The 27100-nt window shown below is 44.8% G+C and overlaps 1 protein-coding gene across 1 annotated transcript in view; it reads right to left on the reverse strand.

Annotated features, from left to right (window-relative positions):
• The window catches only part of LMBRD1 (LMBR1 domain containing 1), a 677250-nt gene that overhangs the window by 284093 nt on the left and 366057 nt on the right, over positions 1–27100 (reverse strand). Inside the window, exons 8-9 of the mRNA XM_063916757.1 lie at positions 17900–18025; positions 13574–13726 (exon numbers count right to left, since the gene is read on the reverse strand). Of these exons, the coding sequence (XP_063772827.1) occupies positions 13574–13726; positions 17900–18025 (279 nt within the window). The remainder of the gene's footprint in view (positions 1–13573; positions 13727–17899; positions 18026–27100) is intronic.

The following is a 27100-nucleotide window of genomic DNA, read 5'->3' on the forward strand; positions in this document are numbered from 1 at the left end:
TGACCGCTCCCCAGCCTCTCAGGCTGGCATCCGTGGTCACTAGGACCCAGTTCTGTATGCCGAATCTGCGGCCCTCTAACAGATGAGCACTCTGCAACCACCATAGCAGAGACACCCTTGTCCTTGGCGACAGGTTTATCCGCTGATGCATCTGCAGATGCGATCCGGACCACTTGTCCAGCAGATCCCACTGACAAATTCGTGCATGGAATCTGCCGAATGGAATCGCTTCGTAAGAAGCCACCATTTTTCCCAGGACTCTTGTGCATTGATGCACAGACACTTTTCCTGGTTTTAGGAGGTTCCTGGCGAGTTCGGATAACTCCCTGGCTTTCTCCTCCGGAAGAAACACCTTTTTCTGAACAGTGTCCAGAATCATCCCTAGGAACAGCAAACGTGTCGTCGGGATCAGTTGGGATTTTGGAAAATTCAGAATCCACCCGTGCTGTTGGAGCACTACTTGAGTTAGTGCTACTCCGACCTCCAGCTGTTCTCTGGACCTTGCCCTTATCAGGAGATCGTCCAAGTAAGGGATAATTAATACGCCTTTTCTTCGAAGAAGGATCATCATTTCGGCCATTACCTTGGTAAAGACCCAGGGTGCCGTGGACAATCCAAACGGCAGCGTCTGAAACTGATAATGACAGTTTTGTTCCACGAACCTGAGGTACCCTTGGTGTGAAGGGCAAATTGGGACATGGAGGTAAGCATCCTTGATGTCCAAGGACACCATAAAGTCCCCTTCTTCCAGATTCGCTATCACTGCTCTGAGTGACTCCATCTTGAACTTGAATTTTTGTATGTACAGGTTCAGAGATTTCAGATTTAGAATAGGTCTTACCGAGCCGTCCGGCTTCGGTACCACAAATAGCGTGGAGTAATACCCCTTTCCCTGTTGTAAAAGGGGTACCTTGACTATCACCTGCTGAGAATACAGCTTGTGAATGGCTTCCAATACCGTCGCCCTGTCGGAGGGAGACGTTGGCAAAGCAGACTTTAGGAACCGGCGAGGGGGAGACGTCTCGAATTCCAACCTGTAACCCTGAGATACTACCTGCAGGATCCAGGGGTCCACCTGCGAGTGAGCCCACTGTGCGCTGAAATTCTTGAGGCGACCCCCCACCGCCCCTGAGTCCGCTTGTAAGGTCCCAGCGTCATGCTGAGGCCTTTGCAGAAGCCGGGGAGGGCTTCTGCTCCTGGGAGGGAGCTGCTTGCTGCAGTCTCTTACCCTTTCCTTTGCCTCGGGGCAGATATGAATGTCCTTTTGCCCGCTTGTTCTTATAGGAACGAAAGGACTGCGGCTGAAAAGACTGCGTCTTTTTCTGCTGGGAGGTGACCTGAGGTAAAAAGGTGGATTTCCCGGCTGTTGCCGTGGCCACCAAATCCGATAAACCGACCCCAAATAATTCCTCCCCTTTATACGGCAATACTTCCATATGCCGTTTGGAATCCGCATCACCTGACCACTGTCGCGTCCATAAACTTCTTCTGGCAGATATGGACATCGCACTTACTCTTGATGCCAGAGTGCAAATATCCCTCTGTACATCACGCATATAAAGAAATGCATCCTTTAAATGCTCTATAGTCAATAAAATATTGTCCCTATCCAGGGTATCAATATTTTCAGTCAGTGATTCCGACCAAGCCACCCCAGCACTGCACATCCAGGCTGAGGCGATTGCTGGTCGCAGTATAACACCAGTATGTGTGTATATACTTTTTAGTGTCTTCTCCAGCCTCCTATCAGCTGGGTCCTTGAGGGCGGCCGTTTCTGGAGACGGTAACGCCACTTGTTTTGATAAGCGTGTGAGCGCCTTATCTACCCTAGGGGGTGTTTCCCAGCGCGCCCTAACCTCTGGCGGGAAAGGGTATAACGCCAATAACTTCTTTGAAATTAGCAGTTTTCTATCGGGGGTAACCCACGCTTCATCACACACTTCATTCAATTCCTCTGATTCAGGAAAAACTACAGGTAGTTTTTTCACACCCCACATAATACCCCTTTTTGTGGTACTTGCAGTATCAGAGATATGCAAAGCCTCCTTCATTGCCGTGATCATATAACGTGTGGCCCTACTGGAAAATACGTTTGTTTCTTCACCGTCGACACTAGATTCGGTGTCCGTGTCGGTGTCTGTGTCGACCGACTGAGGTAAAGGGCGTTTTACAGCCCCTGACGGTGTTTGAGACGCCTGGACAGGTACTAACTGGTTTGCCGGCCGTCTCATGTCGTCAACCGACTTTTGCAGCGTGCTGACACTATCACGTAATTCCATAAACAAAGCCATCCATTCCGGTGTCGACTCCCTAGGGGGTGACATCACCATTACAGGCAATTGCTCCGCCTCCACGCCAACATCGTCCTCATACATGTCGACACACACGTACCGACACACAGCAGACACACAGGGAATGCTCTGATAGAAGACAGGACCCCACTAGCCCTTTGGGGAGACAGAGGGAGAGTTTGCCAGCACACACCCAAGCGCTATAAATATATAGGGACAACCTTAAATAAGTGTGTTCCCCTTATAGCAGCTTAAATATTATTAATATCGCCAAATAAGTGCCCCCCCTCTCTGTTTTTACCCTGTTTCTGTAGTGCAGTGCAGGGGAGAGCCTGGGAGCCTTCCTAGCAGCGGAGCTGTGTAGGAAAATGGCGCTGTGTGCTGAGGAGAATAGGCCCCGCCCCCTTTTCGGTGGGCTTCTTCTCCCGTTTTTCTGACAACCTGGCAGGGGTTAAATACATCCATATAGCCCCAGGGGCTATATGTGATGTATTTTTAGCCAGAGTAGGTACTTTCATTGCTGCCCAGGGCGCCCCCCCCAGCGCCCTGCACCCTCAGTGACCGTTGGTGTGAAGTGTGCCGAGAGCAATGGCGCACAGCTGCAGTGCTGTGCGCTACCTCATGAAGACTGAGAAGCCTTCAGCCGCCGGTTTCTGGACCTCTTCTCTCTTCGGCATCTGCAAGGGGGTCGGCGGCGCGGCTCCGGTGACCCATCCAGGCTGTACCTGTGATCGTCCCTCTGGAGCTAGTGTCCAGTAGCCTAAGAAGCCAATCCATCCTGCACGCAGGTGAGTTCACTTCTTCTCCCCTAAGTCCCTCGTTGCAGTGAGCCTGTTGCCAGCAGGACTCACTGAAAATAAAAAACCTAACAAACTTTTTCTAAGCAGCTCTTTAGGAGAGCCACCTAGATTGCACCCTGCTCGGACGGGCACAAAAACCTAACTGAGGCTTGGAGGAGGGTCATAGGGGGAGGAGCCAGTACACACCACCTAGTGGTCAAACTTTTAATTTTGTGCCCTGTCTCCTGCGGAGCCGCTATTCCCCATGGTCCTGACGGAGTCCCCAGCATCCACTTAGGACGTCAGAGAAATAACCATTTATTCTTTTATGAGACAACACTGAGCTCTTTGACTTGGGAATATGTGTGTTTATATGTATTGTTTATATGTATCGTGTATAAAGGTTGAAGTGGCCCTTGTTATTCCCAGGTGGCTGCACAAGTGTGTTTGTGCCTTGGGCATCTGATTATTTTTTGCAGTAGTGGTTCTTTTCACAATATCTTTCATGGGGTTATACTATAGCTGCAATGCAGTACTTGAAGAAAAAGAAACACAGGTTGACAATAATTTTACACTCTACTTCTCCTGCAGGGAGCCCCCAGTTTCTGAATCAGTAATAAAGAAAGACTTTTGAAGGTCTGCTTTGATTGATGTGCCTTAAACCAAATAACTATATATAACCACTACCAACTCTCTTTTATTACTCAGGTATTTATTTAAACATCTGAACAGACAAGCTTTTCAGTTGACCTGACCACAGAGTTTAATATCCAAAGAGTCAGACTAAATGGTAGACGGAAAACTGGACTTCGCAACACTAAGTACCGCATCAAGCCCTTGGTTTTCTGTTGATGCACCTGCTTCCTTCTGGCATGTCATCTAAAAATAAGATTTTACTCACCGGTAAATCTATTTCTCGTAGTCCGTAGCGGATGCTGGGAACTCCGTAAGGACCATGGGGAATAGACGGGCTCCGCAGGAGACTGGGCACTCTAAAAGAAAGATTAGGTACTATCTGGTGTGCACTGGCTCCTCCCTCTATGCCCCTCCTCCAGACCTCAGTTAGGATACTGTGCCCGGAAGAGCTGACACAATAAGGAAGGATTTTGAATCCCGGGTAAGACTCATACCAGCCACACCAATCACACCGTATAACTCATGATACTATACCCAGTTAACAGTATGAAATATAACTGAGCCTCTCAACAGATGGCTCAACAATAACCCTTTAGTTAGGCAATAACTATATACAAGTATTGCAGACAATCCGCACTTGGGATGGGCGCCCAGCATCCACTACGGACTACGAGAAATAGATTTACCGGTGAGTAAAATCTTATTTTCTCTGACGTCCTAGTGGATGCTGGGAACTCCGTAAGGACCATGGGGATTATACCAAAGCTCCCAAACGGGCGGGAGAGTGCGGATGACTCTGCAGCACCGAATGAGAGAAGTCACGGCCCATCCGTAGCCAGGGTATCAAATTTGTAGAATTTAGCAAACGTGTTTGCCCCTGACCAAGTTGCAGCTCGGCAAAGTTGTAAAGCCGAGACCCCTCGGGCAGCCGCCCAAGATGAGCCCACTTTCCTCGTGGAATGGGCTGTTACTGATTTAGGATGCGGCAATCCAGCCGCAGAATGCTCCAGCTGAATTGTGCTACAAATCCAGCGAGCAATAGTCTGCTTAGAAGCAGGAGCACCTATTTTGTTGGGTGCCTACAGGATAAAAAACGAGTCAGTTTTCCTGACTCCAGCCATCCTGGAAATATAAATTTTTAAGGCCCTGACTACGTCCAGTAACTTGGAATCTTCCAAGTCCCTAGTAGCCGCAGGCACTACAATAGGTTGGTTCAAGTGAAAAGCTGATACCACCTTAGGGAGAAACTGGGGACGAGTCCTCAATTCTGCCCTATCCATATGGAAAATCAGATAAGGGCTTTTACATGACAAAGCCACCAATTCTGACACACGCCTGGCCGAAGCCAAGGCCAATAACATGACCACTTTCCACGTGAGATATTTCAAATCCACAGTTTTAAGTGGCTCAAACCAATGTGATTTTAAGAAACTCAACACCACGTTGAGATCCCAAGGTGCCACAGAAGGCACAAAAAAAGGGTCTGAATATGTAGCACTCCCTTTACAATTGTCTGAACTCCAGGCAGTGAAACCAGTTCTTTCTGGAAGAAAATCGACAGAGCTGAAATCTGGACCTTAATGGAACCCAATTTTAGGCCCATAGTCACTCCTGACTGTAGGAAGTGCAGAAAACTACCCAGCTGAAATTCCTCTGTTGGGGCCTTCCTGGCCTCACACCACGCAACATATTTTCGCCAAATACGGTGATAATGGTTTGCGGTTACTTCTTTTCTGGCTTTTATCAGCGTAGGAATGACTTCCTCCGGAATGCCCTTTTGCTTTAGGATCCGGAATTCAACCGCCATGCCGTCCAACGCAGCCGCGGTAAGTCTTGGAATAGACAGGGCTCCTGCTGTAGCAGATCCTGTCTGAGCGGTAGAGGCCATGGGTCCTCTGATATTATATCTTGAAGTTCTGGGTACCAAGCTCTTCTTGGCCCATCCGGAACCACGAGTATCGTTCTTACTCCTCGTTTTCTTATTATTCTCAGTACCTTTGGTATGAGAGGCAGAGGAGGGAATACATAAACCGACTGGTACACCCACGGTGTCACTAGAGCGTCCACAGCTATTGCCTGAGGGTCCCTTGACCTGGCGCAATATCTAGTTTTTTGTTTAGGCGGGACGCCATCATGTCCACCTGTGGCCTTTCCCAACGGTTTACCAACAGTTGGAAGACTTCTGGATGAAGTCCCCACTCTCCCGGGTGTCGGTCGTGTCTGCTGAGGAAGTCTGCTTCCCAGTTGTCCACTCCCGGAATGAACACTGCTGACAGTGCTAAGACGTGATTTTCCGCCCATCGGAGAATCCTTGTGGCTTCTGCCATCGCCATCCTGCTTCTTGTGCCGCCCTGTCGGTTTACATGGGCGACTGCCGTGATGTTGTCTGATTGGATCAGTACCGGCTGGTTTTGAAGCAGAGGCCTTGCCAGACTTAGGGCATTGTAAATGGCACTCAGTTCCAGAATATTTATGTGGAGGGACGACTCCTGACTTGACCAAAGTCCTTGGAAATTTCTTCCCTGTGTGACTGCCCCCCAGCCTCGAAGGCTGGCATCCGTGGTTACCAGGACCCAGTCCTGTATGCCGAATCTGCGGCCCTCTTGAAGATGAGCACTCTGCAGCCACCACAGTAGAGATACCCTGGTCCTTGGAGACAGGGTTATCAGCCGATGCATCTGAAGATGCGATTCCGACCACTTGTCCAAGAGGTCCCACTGAAAGGTTCTTGCATGGAACCTGCCGAATGGAATTTTGCTTCGTAAGAAGCTACCATTTTCCCCAGGACTCGTGTGCAGTGATGCACCGATACCTGTTTTGGTTTCAGGAGGTCTCTGAGATGACAGCTCCTTGGCTTTCTCCTGCGGGAGAAACACTTTTTTTTTTTCTGTTCCGTGTCCAGAACCATCCCCAGGAACAGCAGGCGTGTGGTAGGAACCAGCTGTGACTTCGGAATGTATAGAATCCATCCGTGCTGTTGTAGCACTTCCCGAGATAGTGCTACTCCGACCAACAACTGCTCCATGGACCTCGCCTTTATAAGGAGATCGTCCAAGTACGGGATAATTAAAAACTCCCTTTTTTCGAAGGAGTATCATCATTTCTGCCATTACCTTGGTAAAGACCCTCGGTGCCGTGGACAGTCCAAACGGCAGTGTTTGGAATTGGTAATGGCAATCCTGTACCACAAATCTGAGGTACTCCTGGTGAGGATGGTAAATGGGGACATGTAGGTAAGCATCCTTGATGTCCAGGGATACCATGTAATCCCCTCCTCCAGGCTTGCAATAACCGCCCTGAGCGATTCCATCTTGAACTTGAATTTTTTTATGTATGTGTTCAAGGACTTCAAATTTAAAATGGGTCTCACCGAACCGTCCAGTTTTTTTTTCTGTTCCGTGTCCAGAACCATCCCCAGGAACAGCAGGCGTGTGGTAGGAACCAGCTGTGACTTCGGAATGTATAGAATCCATCCGTGCTGTTGTAGCACTTCCCGAGATAGTGCTACTCCGACCAACAACTGCTCCATGGACCTCGCCTTTATAAGGAGATCGTCCAAGTACGGGATAATTAAAAACTCCCTTTTTTCGAAGGAGTATCATCATTTCTGCCATTACCTTGGTAAAGACCCTCGGTGCCGTGGACAGTCCAAACGGCAGTGTTTGGAATTGGTAATGGCAATCCTGTACCACAAATCTGAGGTACTCCTGGTGAGGATGGTAAATGGGGACATGTAGGTAAGCATCCTTGATGTCCAGGGATACCATGTAATCCCCTCCTCCAGGCTTGCAATAACCGCCCTGAGCGATTCCATCTTGAACTTGAATTTTTTTATGTATGTGTTCAAGGACTTCAAATTTAAAATGGGTCTCACCGAACCGTCCGGTTTCGGTACCACAAACAGTGTGGAATAGTTACCCCGTCCTTGTTGAAGTAGGGGCACCTTGACTATCACCTGCTGGGAATACAGCTTGTGAATTGCCTCTAGCACAGCCTCCCTGCCTGAGGGAGTTGTCGGCAAGGCAGATTTGAGGAAACGGCGGGGGGGAGACGCCTCGAATTCCAGCCTGTACCCCTGAGATACTACTTGAAGGATCCAGGGATCCACCTGTGAGCGAGCCCACTGATCGCTGAAATTTTTGAGGCGGCCCCCCACCGTACCTGGCTACGCCTGTGGAGCCCCCGCGTCATGCGGTGGACTCAGAGGAAGCGGGGGAAGAATTTTGATTCTGGGAACTGGCTGACTGGTGCAGCTTTTTCCCTCTTCCCTCGTCTCTGTGCAGAAAGGAAGCGCCATTGACCCGCTTGCTTTTCTGAAGCCGAAAGGACTGTACCTGATAATACAGTGCTTTCTTAGGCTGTGAGGAAACCTGAGGTAAAAAATTTTCTTCCCAGCTGTTGCTGTGGATACGAGGTCCCAGAGACCATCCCCAAACAATTCCTCACCCTTATAAGGCTCTATGTGTCTTTTAAAGTCAGCATCACCTGTCCAGTGTCGGGTCTCTAATACCCTCCTGACAGAATGGCCATTGCATTAATTCTGGATGCCAGCCGGCAAAATATCTCTCTGTGCATCCCTCATATATAAGACGACGACTTATGTTCGCAAAATAGTATTCCTGTTTGACAGGGTTACAGACCACGCTGCAGCAGCACTATCTGCAGGTCTCAGTCTAGTACCTGAGTATGTAAATACAGACTTCAGGATAGCCTCCTGCTTTTTATCAGCAGGTACCTTCAAAGTGGCCGTATCCTAAGACGGCAGTGCCACCTTTTTTGACAAACGTGTGAGCGCCTTATCCACCCTAGGGGATATCTCCCAGCGTAACTTATCCTCTGGCGGGAAAAGGTACGCCATCAGTAACTTTTTAGAAATTACCAGTTTCTTATCGGGGGAACCCACGCTTTTTCACACTTCATTCACTCATTTGATGGGGGAACAAAACACTGCCTGCTTTTTCTCCCCAAACATAAAACCCTTTTTTAGTGGTACTTGGGTTAATGTCAGAAATGTGTAACACATTTTTTTTATTGCCGGGATCATGTAACGGATGTTCCTAGTGGATTGTGTATATGTCTCAACCTCGTCGACACTGGAGTCAGACTCCGTGTCGACATCTGTGTCTGCCATCTGAGGGAGCGGGCATTTTTGAGCCCCTGATGGCCTTTGAGACGCCTGGGCAGGCGCGGGCTGAGAAGCCGGCTGTCCCATAACTGTTACGTCATCCAGCCTTTTATGTAAGGAGTTGACACTGTCGGTTAATACCTTCCACCTATCCATCCACTCTGGTGTCGGCCCACAGGGGGCGACATCCCATTTATCGGCATCTGCTCCGCCTCCACATAAGCCTCCTCATCAAACATGTCGACACAGCCATACCGACACACCGCACACACACAGGGAATGCTCTGACTGAGGACAGGACCCCACACAGCCCTTTGGGGAGACAGAGAGAGAGTATGCCAGCACACACCAGAGCGCTATATAATGTAGGGATAAACACTATCACTGAGTGAATTTTCCCCAATAGCTGCTTGTATAAACAATATTGCGCCTAAATTTAGTGCCGCCCCCTCTCTTTTTAACCCTTTGAGCCTGAAAACTACAGGGATAGCCTGGGGAGCTGTCTTCCAGCTACACTGTGAAGAGAAAATGGCGCCAGTGTGCTGAGGGAGATAGCTCCGCCCCTTTTTCGCGGCCTTTTCTCCCGCTTTTTTATGGATTCTGGCAGGGGTAATTATCACATATATAGCCTCTGGGGCTATATATTGTGATTATTTTGCCAGCCAAGGTGTTTTTATTGCTGCTCAGGGCGCCCCCCCCCCCCCAGCGCTCTGCACCCTCAGTGACCGGAGTGTGAAGTGTGTATGAGGAGCAATGGCGCACAGCTGCAGTGCTGTGCGCTACCTTGGTGAAGACTGAAGTCTTCTGCCGCCGATTTTCCAGACCATCTTCATGCTTCTGGCTCTGTAAGGGGGACGGCGGCGCGGCTCCGGGAACGAACACCAAGGACGGGTCCTGCTGTCGATCCCTCTGGAGCTAATGGTGTCCAGTAGCCTAAGAAGCCCAAGCTAGCTGCAAGCAGGTAGATTCGCTTCTTCTCCCCTTAGTCCCTCGTTGCAGTGAGCCTGTTGCCAGCAGGTCTCACTGTAAAATAAAAAACCTAACATATACTTTCTTTCTAGGAGCTCAGGAGAGCCCCTAGTGTGCATCCAGCTCGGCCGGGCACAGAAATCTAACTGAGGTCTGGAGGAGGGGCATAGAGGGAGGAGCCAGTGCACACCAGATAGTACCTAATCTTTCTTTTAGAGTGCCCAGTCTCCTGCGGAGCCCGTCTATTCCCCATGGTCCTTACGGAGTTCCCAGAATCCACTAGGACGTCAGAGAAACATACAGTATTTAGAGACTTTCTAGGGCTAGTCAGGATAAGGTATACTTACTCTAGAAGTGGGGAGCAAGCAAGTGCGCATAGCCCCTTTCTACTAACTAAAACCAATCCTACCCTGCACTTGCAAACGCACTGTTTCCTGTTGCAGTGGTATTTAGTAAAAATGAAAAAACCCATAAGAAGTGGCATCAATAAGAAATCAGCCAAACTCATAGCTAAACAAAAACAAACACAAATTAACTATAAAACACATATTAAAATGCCTCTCTTTAAAGTCTTGCATGCTTTTTGTCTTCATTTTTAATCTTATTTCTTCAGCAGAGTGCTTGTACATACAGAAAATCTCAGGAATCCCAGGAAATCTCAGTAAAACTAGATTCTCCTCCAGGCACTGACTGGTTGAAAGTTTTAATCAGATAATGTTTGGACCCATTCAAATAAATTTTCTACTGCACACAGGCCCTCATTCCGAGTTGTTCGCTCGCTAGCTGCTTTTAGCAGCATTGCACACGCTAGGCCGGCCGCCCTCTGGGAGTGTATCTTATCAGAATAGCGAACGAAAGATTAGCAGAACTGCTACTAAATAATTTGCTGCAGTTTCTGAGTAGCTCCAGACCTACTCCTAGACTGCGATCACCTCAGTCCGCTTAGTTCCTGGTTTGACGTCACAAACACGCCCTGCGTTCGGCGAGCCACTTCCCCGTTTCTCCAGCCACTCCTGCGTTTTTACCTGGCACGCCTGCGTTTTTTAGCACACTCCCTAAAAACGGGCAGTTTCCGCCCAGAAACACCCACTTCCTGTCAATCGCACTACGATCACTCGAGCGATGAAAAAACGTTGCTCGAGCTTGTGTAAATCTACTAAATTTTGTGTGAAAGTACTTAGCGCATGCGCGCTGCGTACCATGCGCATACACATTGTTGCCGTTTTTTCACTTGACCGCTGCGCTGCGAAAATCGTCAACGAGCGATCAACTCGGAATGACCACCACTGTGTGATAGGTTGATCAAATACCACTTAACAAATTGCATGTCTAAGGAGATATTTAGAGGAGAATCTCTTGGGTAAATAAGAGTAACATAGTAACATAGTCGGTGAGTTTGAAAAAAAAAAAAAAAAAAAAAAGACTAGTAGTCCATCTACAGTTCAACCTGAATTACATTGCATTCCCTAATCTATTTGATGATAAAGGCTATAACCTCGTATATCTTTTTCCATTGGAAATTTGTCTAACCCAATTTTAAATACATCGACTTAGTCTGTCATTACAACCTTCTCTGGCAGTGTATTCCATATTCGTATTGCCCATACAGTGAAGAATCCCTTCCTGCGCCGAGTACGAAATTTCCTTTCCTCAAGCCTTAGTGTTTTATGTAGAGGTCTCTTAGTAAACAACTCACATGATAGCTCCGCATATTGCCCCTTTATATATTTGTAAATATTAATCATATCTCCTCTTAGTCATCTCATTTCTAGTTTAAACATATCTAACCTAGAAAGCCTCTCCTCATAGTCCAGTGTCTCCAACTCCTTAATCAATTTGGTGGCTCGTCTCTGAACCTTTTCAAGTTCTAACATGTCTCTATTATAGTGTGGTGCCCAGAACGGTACACAATACTCAAGATGCAGCCGTAACAATGATTTGTACAGTGGCAGGATTACGCTGTCATCCCTTGTTTAAATTCCCCTTTTCATGTATGCTAACACCTTATTTGCCTTTGTTGCTGCACTTTGACATTGTGTGTTGCTGCTAAATCTACTATCATAGGCACCCCCAAATCCTTTTCTAATACAGTTTCCCCTATTTTTCCCCATTTAATTGGTAGGTTGCCTGTTTATTCTTAGTCCCAAACTTGACATTTTTACACATTAAACCTCATACACAATTTCATTGCACAAGCTTCCAGTTTAAATAAATCGGTCTAAATAGACTACACATCTGACTTGATTACCCTACAGTACATATTTTAGAATCGTCTGCAAAAATTGACACTATGCTTTCTAGTCCTACTCCTAAACCATTAATAAATATATTAAACAATAGTGGCCCCAGCACAGAACCCTGCGGTATTCCACTAATTACTTTAGCCCAGGTGGAAAACATCCCATTAATTACCACTCGCTGTTCCCTGTTATCAAGCCAATTACTCACCCATGTACAAATAGTGTCTCCTATACCGAGCTCCCTTAATTTGAAAATCAGCCTCCTGTGAGGTAGTGTCGAAAGCTTTTGCAAAATCCAGATAAACAATATCTATTGCGTTGCCCTGGTCTAGATTGTCGCTTACTATGTCATAAAAGCTAATCAAATTAGTTTGGCATGACCTATTTCTCATAAAATCATGCTGGTTCTTATCAACAGCATGGGTGTTCTCCAAGTAGTTCTGTATTCTGCCCCTTAGTATACTCTCCAATAGTTTCCCCACTATTGATGTCAGACTAACTAATCTATAGTTACCAGGATGAAGTTTAATACCCTTTTTAAATATTGGGACTACATCCGGTATACATCAGTCCTTTGGTACCATGCCTGATCTAACCGACTCAGCAAAAATCAGATACAGAGGCCTTGCTATTGCAGCATTTAGCTCCATCAAACCCTAGGATGTAAGCCATCTGGACTATGGGGATTTATTAGTTTTAATTTTTTTTTTTTTTTTAGTCGTTCACAGACTACTTCTTCAGACAGGTATTAAGTAATGGGCCTTTATCAATACTATTGTTATTCACCAATACCAAAATCTGGTCCTCTCTAGTAAACAATGAGAAAAATGTGTTCAATATTTCAGCTTTTTCTTTGTCGTCATTTATCAGGAATTCCAGTTTGCTTTTTAATGGTCCTATATTCTCTTTTTTTAGCCTCTTACCATTTAAGTACTTATATAACATTTTAGGGTTAGTTTTACTCTCCTTAGCGATTTGCTTTTCATTTTCTATTTTAGCTGCTCCGACTTCCTTTTTGCATTTTTTGTTAGATTCCTTGTAGTACTGGAATGACTCCGCCTTCCCGTCTGATTTTAAAGCTTTGAATGCTCATCTCTTTTTATCCATCTCTTCATTAACTTTTTGGTTTAACCACATTGGTTTGAATTTAGTACTCTTATTTTTACTGCCCAAGGGGATGCACTTATGGGTATATTTGAAAAGCATCGTTTTAATAACATCCCACATTTCGGCCTTGTTTTTTCCCTGGAACAAAGTTCCCCAATCTATATCCTTTAGTGTGTGTTTCAGCATGTTAAAATTAGCTTTTTTAAAGTTAAGAGTCTTAGTTGTACCCTTAGAGTACTGCTTTTGAATGCTAATGTCGAATGTGATCATATTATGATCACTGTTACCCAAGGTCTCGCCTACTGTGGTATTCGCTATTATCTCCACATTGTTAGTTAATAACAGGTCCAGTATAGTCCAAAATCTTAATGTTCATTCAGCTGAAGTAATGATTGGAATGTAATCGATTTGGGTTTTCCACTTTACCTTAAATGGCCGCATGATACTACAACATTTCGTCCAGCAATTCTTTTCATGATATTCAAGATGTCGCTCTCTCCTTTGCAACGTCTTCAGCTTTTCTTCAAGTTTATAAAGGCTTTGTCTGTCCTTACTTGATAATGGTCTGCCATCCTTGCACTGGGAATAATAATAATAAATTACATTCCAAACTTAAACCAGTAAGTCAAACTTTTCTTGCAAATTACTTCCCTTACTTTCATACAAGATCAAAATATGGATAAATGTTTTTCACTAGTCTAGACAGTAATAGTCAATGAAGAGTCTAAATAATAAGGAATTTCCTATCCGCCAATTGAAAATAAATATGCTACAAAATGATAAATATAATATACAGTATACACTATATTAGTGTTCCCACAAGCATTAAGGCAGGGCGCTATGGTGTGGTAGGGCAACTGTGCGTGCGACCAAAAAAATGGCATGGATGGTCATGGAGGTGGCGTGCCCAGCAATTAAGGACATGCTGGGCTGCCTCCAAGCCTTTCCATGACTGTGAAAAGATGCAATGTGCACGGCATCTACTCACCCGGCAGTGATCATCAACTGCAACTTTTGCCACCTATGGGACACTGTGGCCGCAAGTGGGGAAGGCACAGGGCAGGCTGTTTTCGGCGGTGATCATCAACTGCAACTTTTCCCAAACATGGGACACTGCGACCCACAGGTGGGGAAGGCACAGGGCAGGCTGTTGTAGCAGGGCTCTGCTAAAAACGTAGTGCATATTTTGCCATTTTTAAATTGGGCAGGGCACAATGCCCTGCTAAAACAGCCTAGCGTGGACACTACTATTTTTATCTCCCTTTACACACCTACGTATTTATAGGTTGTTCTTCACATGAATTTGTTTGAATTAATTTCTATGCATTACATTTTATATATAATTTTTATGTGCAGTGTGTTACATTATGCATCTTATTCATAGGTTGTGCCATTAAGGGGAATTCAATTAGGTGTGGGGTTTGCCACATGGGAAACAACTTCAATTAAATCAGTATTTTCCCTGCACAGTAAACCCTGGGTTAACAAATGCTAAACCACAGAATTTGTGCAAAGTGCCGGAATCTATGGGTTTCCCTGCACGATAAAATGTTTTTAACGCAGCTTTTTTCTCATAGTTACTTGAGGATGTGAGGAAAAATCCTGCCAGTGGCGACTGTCACATTGGGCACCCGCAGTTACTGCAACTGAATCGGACTTTGCGTTAAATTAGCTGTGGGGTAAACCCCGTGCCTAGTTGAATCTCCCCTTTAGAGACAATCTTAGGCCTATTCCTACAACTAAATAAAAATGTATTCTTACAATAAGGAATATTAGGAAACATCGGAAATAATAATATTGGTTTAATTTAAAGAATTTGTGCCATGGTAATTGCTGGCCCTTTAAATACAGATATTAGTTTTACATTATTTAGAATTGCTGTATTCATATGATAGACTGTTTTTTTATATTTTGTAATCATTCTAATTTTGCAAAAGTTTAATTCAAAAACTCAAGGGATCACATTGTTAGGGTATTCATGTGAATATATAAAAACTGCATTAGGGTGATTCCATGGTAACAAAGGTTACAAGTGGCACTCTAAGTTGACATTTAAACCAATATTTTTACCACATAAAATATGCTTAGGAGTACTAAATAATGATTAGCCTACTAATAATACATTCTTCTTTATTTTCAAATGTTCAAACAATGAAAAATAATTGCACATAAATTAATACAAATTGTTTTTGTGTGGTAACTCAGGTTACACTAAAAAGACACAGCTTTTTTTAAGATCACATAATGTAATATTTCTGCTCTTATTGAGGTGTGAAGTTGCTACAATTTATTTATGAAAAAGCCACTAAATCATAGATGATGATATAACATATTACACATGTCTATGATAAGAAATTAATTATTTATAAAAAAAAATCTTGGTAACTCAGGTTACAGGGTATGGTAACTCAGCTTACATGAGGCAAAAATGTTGATGAAAGTGCATTCTCTGGGTCCTAGGTCTTGATACACACCAATTTCTGTATCACAATCATACACCATTCTATTTCCTTGCATTATTAGCCTTGGAGTTGGTAAAAGATACAGGATATGATCATATGACACATATGATACATCAGAATCATCCACTTTAAAACACATGCCACTTTTGCCAACCAGATTCAGACACATGATCTTAACCTCACCATCATCTTCCAATTCACTCTGGCAGACAGCAACATATCGATATGGTGTGTTGCGCTCTCCAACAAACTTAACAAGAACATGCGTTCCAGGTTTGATTTCTTCAACCCTGGGCCTATCTGGTTCATGAACTTGGGCTTCATCTTCTGATGGAGAAGATCTGTACACTTCCTTGTAAAAGTTATTCCTGGACCTCTTGTTCTCAGACCAAAATGGCGAGAGCCATATTGTGGACCTCAGGTAAGAGAGAGTCTGGTCACCATACTCTGCGAGGGCCCAGTATCTGCACTTTATACATCTAAGTTAAGAGATTTAGATGACTTGACATTTTCCCTTTTGTGATGTTACTATTCCTAGCTCAGGCAGAAGACACAACAAATAATACTAAGACACTGTCAGCACTTATGTGCAGCTGTCAGTGACTGGAGCACTCCAGCGGGCACTATTGCCAATTATCAGAGCAATTTAAGCCATCTAGAAGTCACAGTTCTTACTGCAAAGACTAATATTGTTGTAGCCAAGTTATTCAAATGAATGTGTTTTACGACAGCTAATATTTAGCTATAATCAAAGACTATAATTACAACAGAGGTACTTAACTGTCATTGGTAACTGCCATAAATGCCAAATTAGCATTTTTAAGTAGCAGTCCTTCTAAAGTTGAGTACACACCTTAGAGACTGTACCACCCAGCAATGCGATGTACACGCACAACAGCACAATGTATTGTTACATGGTGCATAACACCACATCAGCCGTGGAATCGTCCCATTTGATGTACAGTGCATCCAAATGGGCAGTTCAATGCATGATGGCAGTGAATGATGCAGACTGGTCAAAGGTACCAATATATCACATGATTTATCATAGTGGGTACCCAGGTTTATACTTTCAGCTCAAATTGTAGCATGCCTCAAGCTGCAGTAAGAAAATTGGCAAACGTGCAGATAAACACTTTTGCTATTAACCCCATCACGAAAGGAGTATGTTTTTAACCCAATGATGAGTTTTGCAAATTTATAGTTATAATGATTATGTACAGTCACGGTCAAGCAAATCTATGGGCAAGATTTAATTCTTTTTGCGAAAGCAGCCACAAGATGGCACCCAACGGAGCTATTCAATTGTAGCTCCGTTCAGGTGCAATGGCTGCTGGTATCTGCATTTCAGCTTGCACCCCCCAGGAGTGGAGAGATGAAATGCACAAAAAGTGACCCATTTGGGCACCCCTGGGAGCGATCAGGGCAATATAAAAGATCAATTAAATATGGCCCCAGAATCTCTCATCACTTTAGACAGGAGATCTGGCGCAATATAACAATTGAATTCCACTGTCTTCACAGTCAGATCTTTTTGTTACATATGCAACAGACTGTACAGCAGTTACAAACATGCTGGTTTATACATTCTTATCCTACAGATGTGTCCTCATATCTAGCCTCGAGATTTCTGGAGTGTCTTTATCACAATGTGAGGAGACTAGAATGCACCAGCAGATGGCGCTGATTAATCTGATGCGACACTTGTACAGTATATCTGTGTGTGACTGAGGCTGTATAGGAAGCACAACGGAAACTGCCACGGAAAAGTATTGCATAACAAATTAATCAACACAGGCTCATGGGCTTCCTAGTTGAAAGCGAATACGCATTTTCGGGGAATAAAGGCCAAAATGCTAGCAGAGTATCACGGGGACTGGCATGCCGAAGGGAGCTGTTTTTTGGAACGACCTCAGCAATGATGTAGGAGGACACATCTGTATACTATTGCAACTCAGGTGACAATGTAAAATATGATAATTTGCTGAATTAGGTTTATACTGTAACTTGAGATCACTAGCTATTCCTTGACATGAGATTGTCATGTCGGTAATTAGCCTAATTTAAAAGACAAATCCTTTCTTTATCACCACAAACAAGAATACATAAATAAAATAAAAATATACACATATAAAATAATGTATATAGAGATCTTTATAGCGGTTACTGTAATTTGAGATCATTTAAACTGTACACATGACTATCTACACATCACTGGCATGGAAAACAAGATAGTATTACAGTATGTATTGTTTTAAAAAAACAAAAAACGAACACCTATGATACTTGCCTTTGATTTCAATCTTGCAACTTGCTGTTCCACCTCTTCAATATCTTCAGTGTTTTCCAAACGTTCATAATGTGCATTTCTTGTACCTTTAATCAAGATCAAAGGCAGGGCAGACATGCCATAAGCCTGGAGCAAAAGATGACGGGAATTAGTCTGTAATTGTTAAATCCATCCACAAACATTTGCTACAATACTTTCAGACAAATTTTGAAACTAGTATAAAAATAAGACATTAATTTTGTTTACTTCAAATCTTCGTTAATGAGTACATATAACTATTTTATGCAATCTAATCTACAAGTACTAATGAGACAACAGAAATACAAAAATATAGCAGTAAAAAAAACTCTGGGTTCAACAATACTGGTCACTAGATTCCAAGGGGCAAATTCAATCAGCCCGTTAAGTTAACGGGGTGAAAAAGGGTGGTAGCCTAGGGCTTTATTGCACAAGACTATTCAAATCCAGCCTCTTTCACCCGAACCTCTTTTTGATGGGCGTGAACACACAGAATCAGTGACAAGATAACAGGGTCACGGCACCCTTTAACCCCTTAGTTATCATGGATTTGATTCTTACGTCTGCTCAGATGCATTCAGAAAATCCCTGATAACTGCTAATTTCAAATAGCCCCGGGCATCAATTAGCTCATTGTAAACTACAGTGGCTAAATTAATTCACCCCACCAAAGTTTTGTTTTGATCACTATATTCATTTTAACTATTTTTCTTTTTTAAAACATTAAAATACAAAATACATCACACACAATAAGAGGAATTGATCATTAAAAAAGTAATCCATTTAGACTGCAGCCTGGGTTTCTATGTGTTGTTATTGATGGATCCTAAAAACAAATTTACACATCATTGTTGCATTTGCACCAAACAGCCTGTCAGTGTGTCAGGTTCTGTGAGACTCTGCTAGCAACTGGCACTTTTTGCTGAAATAGCATTTTAGTTGCAATGCGATGCGACTATGACGCACCAGGAGACTGTGCCGATTAAATTATGCAACACTTGCATACTGTATGTGTGTGAGACCAAATCTGAATCAGTATACAAAGAGCTACAATGCAGCAGCAGTGGCTTTTTTACACGCCAAGTTTTGTTGTACTTCGTATACAGACTAATTTGCACACAGTTACAAACATATAGCAAATTAATCAGCAGAGTCTCTTGGTGCATCCTAATTGCATTGTATTGCAAATGAGACATTTCAGCCAAAAAAAAAAAGGCACCTGACGCTAGCAGATCTGGTGGCTAGAATATCTCCCTTGAAAGGGAGTACCTCCAGGGTTTTATTAGAATCCAGATCCACAGACGAGGATCTCAGACACAATATCCGGCAAGCCAGGACTGATGTAGTAGAGGCCTTGGCTGCTAGGATACCGGCATCAGAAGCCGCCTCTTTAATATAGTGAGAAGCTGTGACAATATATGACAAGCATTGTCTAGCATGGTCAGAAGAAATTTCAGCTTCTAACTCTAGGGCCCATGCTTCAATAGCCTCTGCAGTCCATGTCGCTGCAATAGTGGGCCTTTGTGCAGCACCCGTGAGGGTGTAAATAGCTTTCAGACAACCCCCACATGTTTATCCGTAGGCTCTTTCAGAGACGTGACGGTAGTGACAGGTAGAGCTGAGGAAACCACCATCCTAGCCACATGTGAGTCCACTGGAGGAGGCGTTAGCCAATTTTTAGACAGCTCTGGCACGAGGGGATAGCGAGCCAGCATCTTCTTTTGAGGCACAAACTTCTTACCCGGGTTTCCCCAGGGTTCCTGACATATATATCCACTAGGTGGTCAGAGTGAGGTAAAACATGTTGTTTAACCACCTTCTGACGCTTGAACCTATCTGGTTTCTTAGGAGGGTCGGATGGCTCGGGATCATCCGTAATATGTAAAATTAACTTAATAGCCTCCAAAAGATCAGGAACATCCATATGTGAACTACCCTCCCCATCAGCAGTATCTGTGTCAGAATCTGTGGGGTCAGAGTAAGTGCCGTCTTCATCAGACGAGGTGTCAGTGACAGCAGTGGATTGTGAGGAGATAAGAGTTCGCTTAGAGGACCCCTTGGTCTTAGGCGAGCGAGAGTCAGGCTTTTTAATTAGTCAAAGACTGGTTCAACTTCTTCAATTGAGCAGATAAATTATCCGCCCACGGCAGGTTAGCTGCGGGGACCACATACGGTTGCACCGGCATAGGAGGTCCCATAGGGGGTGTTAGTTTAGTAACTAGTGTATGTAGAAGCGTGAAGAAAGTAGCCCATGGTGGGTCATTATGTACCCCCATTGCCACAGTCCCACTGGGGGGCAAGGAGCCCCCAGAACCAGAGCCCACAGCTGCTGTAGTCTCCTCATAGTGATCTGTGGCGTCAGCAACACCGGCAGTGTGTTCAGCCCCAGAACCGTTACCGTCAGAAGCAGACATGATATAACTTGCAGTATCAGGTAACACAGTACAATTGGCAGCAACACAATACCTCTTGCCCAAACCCCTGCGCAGTGTGGTCAGCGCAAGCAGAGATACAGGAGAGATATGGTGACTAAAATCCCAGAGAAAAATACGTATTAGAGTATATCTTGTAAAAATCCTATATAATTATACAACCTGACGCACCAAGCCCCCTCAGGTTATAGAATATAGGGATAGCAAGTTGAGTGAGAGACACGAAATGGAAACTACTCAGCAAGCTAATGCACACATATATGGTCAAAGTTAATGCAGAGGTTATTACTAACAATAATACTGCACTGGACCAGCTTATATAGCTATGTAGTCAATAGATATAACACTGCACAGTAAGAACTGGATGTATATCACAGGGTACTTGTACCAGAGAACCCTGACTAAATGCACTCTTTCTTAACTAACACTGTCTAATTGACATGTAGAATATTTAAGTGTCATGTAAAGTCACAGCGCTGACAACCAGGCGGCTTTACACAGGAGGATTTGCCCAAGCAGTCCCAGGAACAGTGTAGTTGAGAGAAATGGTGCCCAAACACTGACAGGGAGTGAGGGAGAGACAGATATGCAGCTCCAGGGCGGGAACATTTGCTGGAAATGGCGCCCTGGGGCTGGGGGAGGGGCCCCAGGTCTAAGCCTTATCCCCCTGCTGGCAAAACCACCGGGTACTGTGGGCTACTAGTAAAACGGTTTTAAGGGAAAACCTGACCTGCACCTATACCCTGGTGATCTAGTGGGATCGCCTGTACTGCCACAGTGTCCACCGCCAGCGGGCGGCCCGCCTCCCACTGACTGCGCAGGATCGCGATAAAGTACGGGTCCCGCGAGCTCCTGTGCAGGGAGGCGGGGTTATAGAGGAGGCGGCGCTGTGCATTATGGGAACAGTCAAAGCTTTTGAGCCTGTTTGTGCCTCGGATCAAGATCCTACTCTACACCCCTATGTCTTTCCTTGTGGAGCCCAGTGTACCCCGCAGCAGAAACAAACATTTATATGTAGTTGATAGTCAAGTCTAAGAAAAGATTGTAGCTCTTTAAACAGTCTGACAATAAGCCTAGATGTACTCCAACAAAGAAGAATGAAGAAAAATACATTGGTCCCAAGAAAACAGCATTTTGAGATTGAGAGATTTAGAATAATGAATGGCTCATAATACCTATATCAGACGCTCCCAAACGCCGTCCTCAAGGCACCCCAATGGACCTGGTTTTAAATGTATCCATGCTTGGCCACAGGTGACTTAATTAGCACCTTAGTCAATTTGATTTAACCATCTGTGCTGAGCCATAGATATACCTAAAACCTGGACTATTGAGGTGCCTTGAGGACTGCGTTTGGGAACCTCTGACCTATATGTAAGCAAATTGCAATAAACTAATAACAAAGAGCCTTAACAGCAGCATTCAAAGTGTTCCAAACATTAGATGTACAACTGACTATCTCACAAGGATGTGCCACTGTCTATTTTATCCATTACAGAGACATAATGTTATGTTTAAGAAAGTGGCATGTCTTGAAGGCTTTGGTTAATCTTAACTTAAGATAAACAGAATATAGCTTATAGTATGTACATAATTAGCTACTCTCTCAGACATAACTGAACCTGCCAAACACTTTGCATCACGTGACAAGGTAACATTCCAGAAGAAGAAAGTGAAACACTATGAAATGAAATAAAAGATGCAGAAGAGAACATATATGAGACATAGGGGTATATGCAATTAGCGGCGAATCCCGGCAAATTATCGTCCGTTTTTCAACTCGACACAATTCGACAGGCTAATTTCGGCAAGTGGGTGCCGAAATTGACCATATGCAATAGAAAACGGATTCGACAGTCCCGCTGCCGAAAAACGGCTGATTTGACCGATTTGTTCAGTTTTTTAAAAAACGTGTAAAAACGGGAAAAAACTCGGATAAAAATGGCGAGGGGTCCCCCCTCCAAAGCATAACCAGCCTCGGGCTATTCGAGCTGGTCCTGGTTCTAAAAATCCGGGGGAAAAATGGACAGGGGATCCCCCGTATTTTTTAAAACCAGCACCAGGCTCTGTGCCTGGTGCTGGTGCAAAAAATACGGGGGACAAAAAGAGTAGGGGTCCCCCGTATTTTTTACACCAGCATCGGGCTCCACTAGCTGGACAGATAATGCCACAGCCGGGGGTCACTTTTATACAGCGCCCTGCGGCCGTGGCATTAAATATCCAACTAGTTACCCCTGGCCGGGGTACCCTGGGGGAGTGGGGACCCCTTCAATCAAGGGGTCCCCCCCCAGCCACCCAAGGGCCAGGGGTGAAGCCCGAGGCTGTCCCCCCCCATCCAAGGGCTGCGGATGGGTGGCTGATAGCCTTGAGAAAATGTAAAGAATATTGTTTTTTTCTGTAGTACTACAAGTCCCAGCAAGCCTCCCCCGCAAGCTGGTACTTGGAGAACCACAAGTACCAGCATGCGGGGGGAAACCGGGCCCGCTGGTACCTGTAGTACTACTGGAAAAAAATACCCAAATAAAAACAGGAGACACACACCTTGAGAGTAAAACTTTATTACACACCTGCCGACACACACATACTTACCTATGGTGACCCGCCGACTACCACGTCTCCTGATCCGACAATCCGGGGTACCTGTGAATCAAATTATACTCACCTCAATCCAGTGTCCAGATATAAATCCACGTACTTGGCAAAAAAACAAACCGCATTTACCCGAACCACGGACTGAAAGGGGTCCCATGTTTACACATCAGACCCCTTTCCCCGAATGCCGGGACACCACGTGACTGCTGTCACCGAGGTCCCTTCAGCCAATCAGCGAGCGCAACGTCCTGGCACTCTGCTTATTGGCTGGACGTCTGAGCTGTCAGACAGCGCCTCGCAAAGCCTCTCCATTATACTCAATGGTGGGAACTTTGCGTCAGCGGTGAGGTCACCCGCCACGGCCGCAGGGCGCTGTATAAAAGTGACCCCCGGCTGTGGCATTATCTGTCCAGCTAGTGGAGCCCGATGCTGGTGTAAAAAATACGGGGGACACCTACTCTTTTTGTCCCCCGTATTTTTTGCACCAGCACCAGGCGCAGAGCCTGGTGCTGGTTTTAAAAATACGGGGGATCCCCTGTCCATTCCCCCCCCCCCCCCCCCGGATTTTTAGATCCCACGCCATTTTTTACCGGGATTTTACCATTCCATAAAAATAAAAAATAAATAAAAAATATATAAATAATACTTGTGCCTCCCAAAAAGACAAACCAAGTACCTAATCCCTTCTAATATAAATAGATATGCTATTGCCAATAAAAAAAACACAAAAAAAAACATGTTTAATTTTTTTTTTTATTATTAGTTTCACCCACCAAAGTGTGGCGGATTGAAAATGACAAATTTACTGTCTAAAAGCACTGTTGTCGAATTTCCAAACTTCAATTGAATATACTTTTGTCGAATTGCCACATTTGTACCATTGCAGAAAAGTCGAATTTGACAAAAGTCGAATTTCAAAAAGTCGAATTTGGAAAGTCCGTTTTTTTGACGGAAAGTACTGTATTGCATTGTCGATTTTTTTTTTTTTTTTGGGCGAAAAAGTCCAGTTTTTCGACAATTTCGGGAATTCGACCGCAATTGCATATACCCCATAAGCTTTGTCTGACAATGCTGCCTAAAATGTGGAAAATATATTGGCATGACTATCAACACTGAACCTATCTAGGTATTAAGTAATTTTGTTATGGACAGTGACATGTTTTAAGCTCCTCTGTATTAGGACAAAGGTTCATGAAATACAAAGATCTCTGCTTTAGAAGCTGTCTGGAAAGTCAGGACAGGCTACACAGGTAAACACACAATTTGTATTTGTTTTGCCAATTCTCAGAAAGGGAAAAACTACATCTACCAGCAACTACAGATCTGTCCTCATCCACTATTGCTGCAGTTGCATCAAATATTCCTTCTCAGAGCACCAGGTCCTGCGCAACACTGCATGCGCCGAATGTCTTTTCTCTCAAAGTGCATCTTAATCACATGTCACTGCAATTAACATTGCAAAATTCATGTAAAAAAGATGCTCTATGTCAGCATGATGTATTGAGGCTATGAGTATGAGGACATATCTATACTCTGTAGAGGCATTGCATGGATGCCACAAAAACTCTGTATGAAAAGTAGGGTTGCACACTGTATGCAGTCAGAACGTGGTTTATTATAATGGTACCAAAACAAGGTAATCAGGGTGGGGATTGATTAGTGGGGTAGAGAAACCCTGGGGCATGTTACCCCAAATGTGGCAGCTACTACAGTGGAATCTTATAAATCCTTATAGGACCACTGGCTCCTCCCACCAGTGTCAGAGATATCACTTCCTGAGAGTATAGAGGAAAATAAAGTGAGCAATAACAGTACAATTAAATAAATGTTTAAGTTAAAAGGGGGGGGGGGGGGGATAGGATTTTAATTACCTACCGGTAAATCCTTTTCTCGTAGTGGGTAAAGGATGCTGGGGTCCACATTAGTACCATGGGGTATAGACAGGTCCACTAGGAGCCACTGGCACTTTAGGAGTTTGAGAGTGTGGGCTGGCTCCTCCCTCTATGCCCCTCCTACCAGACTCAGTCTAGAAACTGTGCCCGAGGAGACAGACAACTTTGAGAGAAGGATATTACAAAGATAGTGACGAGATTCACACCAGCATACACATACAAGGCAAACCAAGCTAACCAGCTTGAAAAATCAGCAATGGCTGAACAATATTACTTAACCAAGTAACCAAACAGGACTTAACCAAGAACTAAGCAGTACTAAACTAAATAACCACTGCAGGATCTCGAAGCGCTGGGCGGGCACCCAGCATCCTCTACAGACTACGAGAAAAGGATTTAACAGTAGGTAATTAAAATCTAATTTTCTCTTATGTCCTAGAGGATGCTGGGGTCCACAGGAGGAGGGAGAGCGCGGATGCTCCTGCAGAACTGATTGACCAAACTTCAGGTCCTCAGAGGCCAAAGTATCGAACTTGTAGAACTTTGCAAACATGTTCGACCAAGACCAAGTAGCCGCTCGGCAAAGCTGTAAAGCCGAGACACCCCGGGCAACCGCCCAGGAAGAAACACCTTAGGAGTAGAGTAGGCCATAACAGACGTAGGACACGGCAATCCTGCCGTACAATACGCATGCTGGATAGTGAACCTGATCCAGCGAGAGATTGTCTGCTTAAAAGTAGGACACCCAAGTTTCTTGGGATCATACAGGACAAACAGAGTCTGATTTCCTTTGACGAGTAGTCCTCTTCACATAGATTTTCAGAGCCCTTACAACATCCAAGGACTTTGATGAAAATGAGGAGTCAGTAGCAACTGGCACCACAATAGGTTGGTAGATATGAAATGCAGACACAACATTTGGAAGGAACTGCTGATGTGTCCGGAGCTCAGCTCTATCTCATGGAAGATCAAGTAGGGGTTCTTACAAGACAAAGCCCCAACTCTGACACACATCTAGCAGAAGCTAAGGCCAACAAAGTGACAGCCTTCCACATGAGAAACTTAACCTCAACCTCTGGTAGAGGTTCGAACCAATCCGATTGGAGGAACTGTAACACCAAGTTAAGATCCCAGGGCGCCGCAGGCGGCTCAAAGGGAGGCTGGATATGCCTAACCCCTTTCAGAAAAGTCTGAACCTCAGGAAGGGAAGCCAACTGTTTCTGGAAGAAAATGGATAGGGATGAAATCTGGACCTTTACGGATCCCAACCTCATGCCCACAACCACACCTGCTTGCAGGAAGAGGAGAAACCATCCCAGTTGAAACTCCAACCGTAGGAAACTTCTTGGACTCCACCAAGATACATATTTTTTCCAAATACGATGGTAATGTTTAGACGTTACGCCTTTCCTAGCCTGAATCAGGGTAGGAATATCCTTGTTCGGAATGCCCTTCTGAGCAAATATCTGGCGTTCAACCTCCATGCCGTCAAACGTAGCCACGGTAAGTTTTGAAAAGTGAATGGTCCCTGCTGCAGTAGGTCCTCCTGAAGAGGAAGAGGCCTCGGCTCTTCTAGCAGTAGATACGCATACCAAGTCCTTCTTGGCCAGTCCGGAGCAATGAGGATTGCCTGAACTCTTGTTCTCCTTATGAGTTTTAGAATGTTTGGAATGAGTGGAAGTGGGGGAAACACGTACACCGACTGGAACACCAAAGGAGTCACTAGGGCGTCCACCGCCACGGCTTGCGGGTCCCTCGACCTGGAACAATACGCCAAAGCTTCTTGTTGAGATGAGAGGCCATCATGTCTATTTCAGGTACACCCCAAAGATCTGTTACCTCCGTGAACACCTCCAGATGGAGTCCCCACTCTCCTGGATGGAGATTGTGTCTGCTGAGGAAGTCCGCTTCCCAGTTGTCTACTCCCGGAATGAAGATTGCTGACAGCGCCAACGCGTGCTTTTCTGCCCAGAGGATGATTCTGGTTACCTCTGACATTGCAGCTCTGCTCTTCGTTCCGCCCGGTCGGTTTATGTAAGCCACCCTTGTTACATTGTCCGACTGCACTTGAATGGCTCGATCTCGCAGAAGATGGGCCGCTTGGAGAAGACCGTTGTAGACAGCTCTTAGTTCCAGAATGTTTATTGGAAGACTGGATTCCAGGCTTGACCACCATCCTTGGATGGTTTCCCCCTGAGTGACTACACCCCAGGGCCGGCGACTTGCATCCATGGTTAGAAGGATCCAGTTCTGAATCCCGAACCTGC

The sequence above is a fragment of the Pseudophryne corroboree genome, chromosome 4 (genome assembly GCF_028390025.1).
Source record: "Pseudophryne corroboree isolate aPseCor3 chromosome 4, aPseCor3.hap2, whole genome shotgun sequence".
NCBI lineage: Eukaryota > Metazoa > Chordata > Amphibia > Anura > Myobatrachidae > Pseudophryne > Pseudophryne corroboree.